The following is an 8,484-nucleotide window of genomic DNA, read 5'->3' on the forward strand; positions in this document are numbered from 1 at the left end:
AAGCACGGTGGTGCCGGTGAGGGGTCCCCCCAGGATGGCAGGCACCACGTCCCCGAGCTGGCGGTGGGGGGAAATCGGGGTGTGATGGGGGCTCAGTCCTCCCAGGCCTTTTTTATGCAGAGGCCCCACTCCCAGGAGAGATGCTCCGTCTTGTCATCGTCAGTGACGAGGGAACGGACGTGGTAGGAGCCCCGCGCCAGCCAGCCCCGCGGAACCTCCTCCGCCGGTGTCACCACCTCATACTCCTCAGCCCGCGGTGCGTAGCTGCCCACCATGAAGACATCGCGGTCCACTGGCCAAGAAGGGGAGAAGGGGGGACGGGTGAGTGGGGCCGGGGTGGCATGGCCCCCCCACCCCCCACCAATCCCAGACCCCCAACCCCACTCACCGGGCCGGCCCCGGCGGTAGGTGAGGTGCAGGCACCGCAGCCCACAGACAATCTCCCTGTTCACCTGCAGATAGAGAGCAAAGGCACCATGGGTGCTGCCCCATGGCATGGTGCTCCCCGCGCTGGGGACTCCTGGCCTTGGGGACACCCACCTCTAAAGCCCCATACTGACCCCCCAGGGTCCAGCCTCCTGGGCAGGGTTGGGCACTGAGCAGCATCAACGGTGGCAAGGACACCCAAAAGGGACAGGAACCCTGGGAAGGCAGGGACCCCTGGGAGGGGTAGGGACCTCCAGGGACCCCTGGGAAAGGAAGGGACCCAGTGTGGCTGTGACCTTTAAGAGGAGCAGGGACCCAGGGGTGGCCCAGATCCCCAAGAGGGGTAAGGACCCCAAGGTAGCCGTGACCATCAAGCGTCAGTGAAGTTGAAGGCAGCAAGGATTCCCAAGGTGGCAGAGACCCAGGAGGGCAGGGACCCCAGGATAGGCAGGAACACAGGCCCTGGGGGTGAGGGGCATGGGGCAGGGACGCCCCAAGGCAGCAGGGACAATGGGGAAGCAGAGACCCATGGGTGGCAGGAGGGATCCTGTGAGACAGGGACACATGGAAAAGGAATCCATGGGGAGTAAGGACACCATGGGTCAGAGTGTGAGGGCAGGGACCCAGGGCAACAGGGACCTTTTGGGGCAGGGACCCTGGGTGTAAGGGCAGCAAGGCCATGCCCAGCCAGAGGTCACAGGGCACCATGCACCCGCCTCACCTTGAAGGACACCTTCACCCTGTAGTCCACCCCCTCCTTCAGCACAAAGGCTCGGCCCCGCAGCACCTCCAGGTCTCCTGCGTGTGGAGACAGCCCATCAGCCCAGCATCCCTTCCCCCTCTTCCTCCTCCCGTGGGTGGCCCCACCACTCACCTGTCAGTTCCATGGTGATGGGCCCCGGTGCCTGCTCGCACATCAAGGTGAGCCTCGTCACCTGCACATTGGGCACGCTGGCATCTAGGGACAAGTGGCAGGGCACAGACCTTACCCACCTGTGCCCAGCCCACTGCCACTGGCACCTCCATCCCAGTGCAGCCGGGGGGCTGCCCATGCCCCCTGTAATGGCACAAAGGGCCATAGTGGCCATGGTGGAGGCGTTGTGAGCCAGCGAGTGCCAGGCAGGGGGCAGGAGACCAGGGGCACTTCAGGCCAGCCCCAAATTTGGCTTTCGGGGTAACAACACATTGAAGGGGCTCAGCCACAGGTAGATTCCGTTTGGGTGCAATGCTCCTGGCGTAGGCCAAGAGGAGTGGAGAGGACAAGGTAGCACATGTAGGCAAAGGCATCCTTTGAGGCAGACACTGGCCTAATTCACCCCACCAGCCCAACCTGCACCCCACCAGCCCACTTGCACCCCATCAGCCTGCACCCCCCCCCAGCTTGCACACACCTCATGCACCCCACTGGTTTGCACAAGCCTCACTGGCTTGCACAACGTCTCCCCAACCCTCATGCACCCATCAGCTACCACAATAGAGGTCCTGGGCCCATGGAGCACCCCAGGATGGCCCAGGCCCCACAGACACCAAGGGCAGCACCAGGCTGGGGTACGAGGCTTCTGTAGGTGCCATGGGGAGCAAGGGACACTGTCTGGGCACTGACAGCCATGCCATCCCAGCCCCCGCAGCTGCTCGTTCCATCTCTGTCATCCCAATGAATTTCCCGGTCCCCTGTAACCGTTCCTATGGAAACTGCGGCGGTGATCCCGTAACCAAGGTAACTGGGGTCCCCGGGCAGCCGTTACCCTGTCAGCAGGGGGATGCCGGGGTCCCTGCGCAGGCAGAGGGCACAGGCTGCACCCGTGGGCGATGCCAGTCAGAATGTGCCCTCCCTACTGGGGATGCCTCATGGGTGCTGAGGATGCCTGAGCTCCCTGAACCCCCTGAGGCTGCATCACCCAGTCTGGGTGCCAGGGTGCCCAGCTGTAGTGGGCAGCCCCCAGCCTTACCCACAGCAGCAGGGATGGCGCCCAGCAGCGCCTGCTTGTACTTGCGCAGACTCTCGTCCCCTGGGTCCAGCTCCTGGATTTCCCGCAGGCTCTTCTTCTCTGGTGTCTTGTATGCCAGGGCCACGTCGGCATCCTCCTCCTCCTCCAGTGACAGCATCACCCCCTCCTTGTCAGCCATGATGTCTGCAGGGGACAGGCAGAGGCAGTCCTGCCACCCCAGGGACACCCCAGGGGACACCCCCACTCTGTGACACACTGTTTTTTGTGGGCAGGGGGTGGGTGAGCTGGAGATGCCACAGTTGAATGTGGGCAATCCCCTGTGGGTAGCTGAGCTGTGTCCCTGCTCTGGGCCATGGGGACACCACGGGGCTTCATGTCCCCAGGGCCTGGTGGCACAGCTGAGACCTGAGGCTTTGCCACCAGCTTCATTTCCGCACAGTCATAGAGCAAGACAAGCTGGTGCCTCCGTGGTGCCCGGGGGGTGCCTGCAGCCCACCATGGCCTGCAGGTGTCCTTCATGCCCCATCACCCAGAGAGGTCCTAGTCACTGCTGCATGGTCCCCTCCAACCCCAATGGGAAGCCACCAGCCCTGCGTCTCATCCCGAACCACCAGTGGCTGCAGAGAAAAAAAGCCAGCTCTGGGGCAAATGGTGGTTCTGGTGGGTGACAGGCTGCCAGGGGGCACAAGGACAGGCAATGTCCCCATAGCCTCTCACTCTGCCCTGCCCACTACATCACTACCCCACCCGCTTCTGACTGCAAGGACTGAGCTCCCCAAAGCCCCTGGAAACCCAATCCCTGGTGATACAGCACAGGGCAGAGTCCCACTGTGCTCAGCCCCTGGGGCTACAGGGCCAGCTGTGCAGGTCCCTGGGGCAGTGGCGGTGACTGGGGCATGGAGCAGTGGCCCTGCTGCACCTCTGGGTACCCAGCAAAGGCCCCAGCACCCCAGCTGGCACGACGCCATGCGGCACTGGGCCACGCTGGCTCCCAGCCCAGGGATACACCCGCCCAGGGCTTCGCCCAGCCCCCCGTGGGTGTCAGGACAGAGTGGCGGGTGTTGGGTGCCACAGGTCGGGCTGAAAGGTGGCAGAGGCAGCAGCTGGGGGGTCCCCCGCCCCTACAGGATGCTCTGGTCCCCCAGGGCCTGGGGTGATGCTCACTCCTGAACGCACATGGTACCCGAGGTGATGCTCACCCGTTGGGGACTCGGGTCGGTGCTCCCCTCGGGGCGATGCTCACCCCGCCGCCCCCAGGCGATACCCACCCCCGTGGCACCCGGGCGATGCCCTCCCGCTGCGGGGACGCACTCCCCCGGCCCGGTCGCCGCTCACCTCGGTAGCACAGCGCCAGCCAGAGCAGCTCCAGCAGCTGCCCGCCGGCCTCGCACACATCCAGGCCGAGCATGGCCGGGCCGGAGGGGCCCAGCGCCCCCAGGGCCGGGCGGGGAGGTCGCTGCCGGGGCCCGGGGTGCGGCTCTGCCGATGTCAGCGGCTCCGCCGGGTCCCGCGGCCGCGCTCCTCCCGCCCGCTGCCGCCGCGCTCGGCGGTGCCGGCTGCTCCGCTGCGCTCCCCGGTGCTCCCCGCTGCGCTCCCCGGCGCTGCCCGGCGCGGCCCGGCGGGGCGGCGGCGGCGGCTCCCGCAGACGCGGCGGCTCCGCTGCCCGCCCCCGCCCGCCCCCGCCCCTTGGCGCCGGGCGGCTCCAGCCCCGCCGCTCATGTGCGGTGAGACTGCAGTGAGCTCATCCGCCGTGCGCGCCCGCGCAGCGCCTGCCCGCGCCCGGCGAGCACCCGGTCCGCGCTGCCCGCTCCTTGCCCACAGCCCCACAGCCCCACAGCCTGCCAACACCTTGTCCCCAGTGCCCGCACCCTGCACGGGTACTGCCTGCAGCCTCAGTGAGCTGCCCGCACTTCATCCCGCACTGCCCACGCCCTGCCTAAATTGCCCACACCTTGTCCGCACCCTACCCACACAACCGTTCCGACTACCACAGTGGTTCCTCCCCGGCTGCACCTGGCAGCCCACCGGCTCAGCCCCCCGGGGGACCAGGGCCAGCCCTACGTTCCCCCGACTTCGCCAACGGAGCCGCGGCCCCGGGCTGTAGGGGGCCGGGGGCCAGCGGGCCAGACTGTCGAGCCCGTGGGCGGAGCAAGGGCTAGTCCCAGGTACCGGAGATGGGGCTGCCATGGACCCAGGGTCATGCCCAGATCCAAAGCATCATGTCGGATAAGGTCCAGGACACCCTCAGGGCCCTTCCAGCATTACCCCAGGGTCATACTGAGACACCCACGGCATGATGCCGGGGTCATCTCGGGGAACCTGCCAGGATCCCACCGGTGTGACTCTGGATTGATGCCTCAACCCCCGCCAGTGTGGTGCCGGGATCCACTTCGGGACCCCCCGGGACCCTGCCGATATGACCCCGGGTCACGCCTCGACCCCCCCCGCCCCAGCGTGATGCTGGGGTCTCAGCCGGGACCCCCCCGGGGTCATGCCCGGACCCCACCTGCGTGATGCTGGGGTCAACGCCAGGACCACCACAGGACCACACTGGCCTGACACGGGGGTCATGCCCGGACCCCCAGGCTGAAGAGGAGCTGCCAATTTAACGTATACCGTGATTAAGTTGCAAAGGACGTACCCATCATTAATCAATAGACATGATGAATGCTTTTTAAGTACCCACCAAAGGAAGGAGTAATTTTCAAGCCTTAGATTCTCTTGCATGACAAGCTAGAGACAGACTATTAAGTGACATATTGTTTAGAAGCAGAGTATTTAGCTTATGTTTAACTATAAATTAATAGGTGCATTGTAAGTAAGAAACTCATCAATTACTTATGTGAGCACTAAATCGAAGAGCTGCGAACATGGAGGGTCAATCAGGGGACACCTGAGAAGACCACCAGAAGCCCCCACCGAAAGAGACTGTGGTACCGGTAATAGGCCGCTAGATGGCAGCAAAGACCGATAAATAACTAACTCCATCTTGATGGAATCATCTCCTAGTAAAGGTACATTCTATGTTAAAAATCCTTAAAAATTGTAATTAATATGCAATAATTGTGCGAATATAAGCAATGAAAGAACATCCAGTCGTTGGAGCACTCATGGAGGATGATTCCCAGAGCTCCCCAGCGCTGTCAATATAAGAATGCCAATTAAGAGTATAATTGACTCTGGTGTTAATTTATCCGTTTCAAGGCGAGATGTCGGCGTCAACGTCGGGACCCCCTCGGAACCCCAGGGTCATGCCCGGACCCCCCGTACCTGCTTACGCCCCACACACCTCAGAGAAGAAAATGGCTATTGCTTGCTCTTCCCTCTAGGTGGCATTTGTGCGTATTTATTAGGGACCAACCCAGTGAGCTACAACCATTTGCTTCTGCAGGTGAGTTGCAGAGCTTTTATGTGTTTAACTGATGTTTTTAATAAGTCCCAACAACGTGCCAATTATTTGGGTCTTGTTTAAAAGCTCCTGATCAGTACTAAAATGGCTTTTACAGACTACAGCATGAACAAAGGTGTAATTTTTATATTAAAATTCTCAAGGTCATTGGGATCTTCAAGGAGAAAGAACATTTGCCTCCAAAGTTTCTGCTGAAGGTTAGGCCTTGGAAACAAGTGCTGCAAGCTTGTAACCACCTGGGCTTTGGAGGTGATATACAGTAGAAAGTCCTTTAAAGGACAAGCATTTTGCTCTAACCATGAAATTAATGATCCTGTTAAAAGTAGAGTTTTGTTCTTATATATTGATTGTTCCCGTGCATTGACTCCTCTATTTAATTGTGAAGCTTTGCTTGCGTCTGTTCAGTCTACAATTTATCTGTCTTCATAAGGAGCATTAAACCAGGAACCTGCAGCTTCTGGGGTCAGGATGGTAATCCACAGAAGGAAAAGGCTTTTATGTTTCTCAGGATATCTTCCCAAAATGTCCTTGAAATCTATTTTCTTTTTCCCTTAGGGTCTTTAGGAGTCACCTGTAGTGGAACCGGAATAGGAGGATACCTTGAGATATGTAAGTATATACCTCTTCCATGCATAACTGTTGCAATGTTCATAATGCATAAGTCACAGTAAGAAAAAAGTATTGTGCATTTGGGAGAGATGAACATATTTACCAATAATTTTGCTTAATGACGGTGCCCTTTCCTGGCTAACACTCCCCAGATTTTAATGACATAGCATGGGTTTGCCACAGACACTTTTCCTAGGCAGTAAACAAAAAAAAGATTGATGGAAAACAAATTACCAGGCAGAACATTGACCTCAGAGCAAAATCTCTGCAAGCAGGGGGTACGACATGGACTGCTGCTCTGTGTTGTCAGATTACTACAGAAAGCAGACACGCAGATGATTGTGTTTTCTCAGAAGACATTAAAAAGAAGAAGCAGAGATATCCTAGATGATTAGGAACAATTGTCACAGCTATATCAGGACATGTAACATAGCTGGGAGTCTCAAGAGAGTCCAGCCCATCTGTTGGAAATGTGCCGCAGTCGGGAAGATGACAGGTAGTGTATGAACCAGACCTTGCAACATGTCCCTGTGGGTGTCAGTGACAAATCAATCCATATCTCTTGAGGTGCAGGACATTTTTTTCTTTTGCATAATTTCAAGTGAAAAAGATAATTCTGATGCAAAAAAGCATGTGTTTTAAAGCTTTAATTGTTAAGTAAGCCCGCATAGGAAGCACTTACTTGCAGTATGTGTCTTTGCTAATGAAGTGTGCTGTCCAGTCAGGACTCTGATCCTACTGCTCAGGGTGGTGGTATTTCAACACACGGTGTGAGACACATCCATTCCCAAGGGATCTTTCACTTGAAAAACAAAACACTAGAGCAGAAACAGCAGAAGCAAAATGTCTTAACCAAGGTCAAGAAGGTCTGCAGCAAAGCCGGGAGTGGAGTTCATGTATTTTAACACATGGAACAATTCCCAGCCACAGGATGTACTGCTGTCCAGTAGCACTTGGAATTGAGGATCTTTTAATCCCTCAGATGTATAGAGTTTATTTTTGGGGGAAACTTTTATTGTACCTGGCTTGTGGGAAGCCCTAAAATGTTGTGAGCAGTTGGTAAGAGCAGCTAAAGCCTACAGATAGGTTCAGATAATTGTGGCTGCTCCCTTGTGGAAGCAGATGAAAAGATGCTTCCAACATTTGCATATTGAGACAAGATACAATTCTTGCCATAAGATAAAAGGCTTATAAGATGGCATTTTCCCTCTATAGAAGAATCAGATCTCCAAATGTTTCATAATATTCCATCACTACTTCAATTCACAAAGCTGTAGAGTGGGTTTAAGTAGTGTTTTCAAGGGTCCTGTGAAAATAAGACATCTGCTATTACTGGCTTTCAGAGCAGTTTGGCTCCGTGGCTGTCTAGGTGACACCGGGAGCTGCCCCATCTGTACACTCCTGTAACCCACAGGTCCTTCAAGTCACTTTTGGAACTGATTTAACTGTGTCAGCCTTTCTTTTTCCCCACTTTTTAGTGGCGATGTCTTCTGCCCCTAATGGCTATCTGGAAGTCAGTTTACTGATCCAGGAGCGTTTGCATGCACAGCTGTTCGGCTTAGCACGTGCTCAGCACAATGCAGAGGAGTGTAATGGTGTAATAACACAGGGAGGCTGGATGAGCACAATGAGAGCCAGAGATGATGAAACGATGCAGCTCTGCTCTAAGATGGCACTGAGAATGCTACTGATGTTTTGAGCTCTGCAGGAGATAAAATATATTGACATTCTGTGACTGGAGATGATCTCTGTTTCATGAATAAGGGTATGATGAGCCCATGCTCCAAGAGGAAAGCAAACCAACAAAATAAAGCCTGCTGATTCATTCAGATAAAATCAGGGAATCTGTGGGAATTGCGTGTTGTTTTAATAAGGCACAAAACAGCCAGGTCCAGAGAGAGAGTTGTAAACTGAAGAGATGGAGAACCTGAAACTAATGCTGGGAGGCAATCTGGTGGCTATTGAAATGAGCCGCCCATGCAAAGCAATGTACAGTAAAGCCAAATGGAGGTTTATCCCTTGGAAAGAGTACATGAGAGTGAGGGGAGAAAATATATCTTCGTTGAATACCATGAATGTGTACATGTTGTT

At 56.4% G+C, this 8,484-nt stretch overlaps 1 protein-coding gene across 1 annotated transcript; it reads right to left on the minus strand.

The window, feature by feature from the left end:
* Window positions 1–92: 92 nt before the first annotated feature.
* ARHGDIG (Rho GDP dissociation inhibitor gamma) lies at window positions 93–4,094 on the minus strand (the record flags this gene model as incomplete). Its single annotated transcript, XM_080354143.1, is given in 8 exon segments — window positions 93–292; window positions 389–452; window positions 1,148–1,224; window positions 1,301–1,384; window positions 2,376–2,558; window positions 3,711–3,799; window positions 3,801–3,998; window positions 4,000–4,094. Coding segments are annotated over 8 exon segments (990 nt in total).
* Between the last annotated feature and the right edge of the window lie 4,390 nt (window positions 4,095–8,484).

Source organism: Nesoenas mayeri, assembly GCF_963082525.1.
Source record: "Nesoenas mayeri genome assembly, chromosome: 15".
Classification (NCBI taxonomy): domain Eukaryota; kingdom Metazoa; phylum Chordata; class Aves; order Columbiformes; family Columbidae; genus Nesoenas; species Nesoenas mayeri.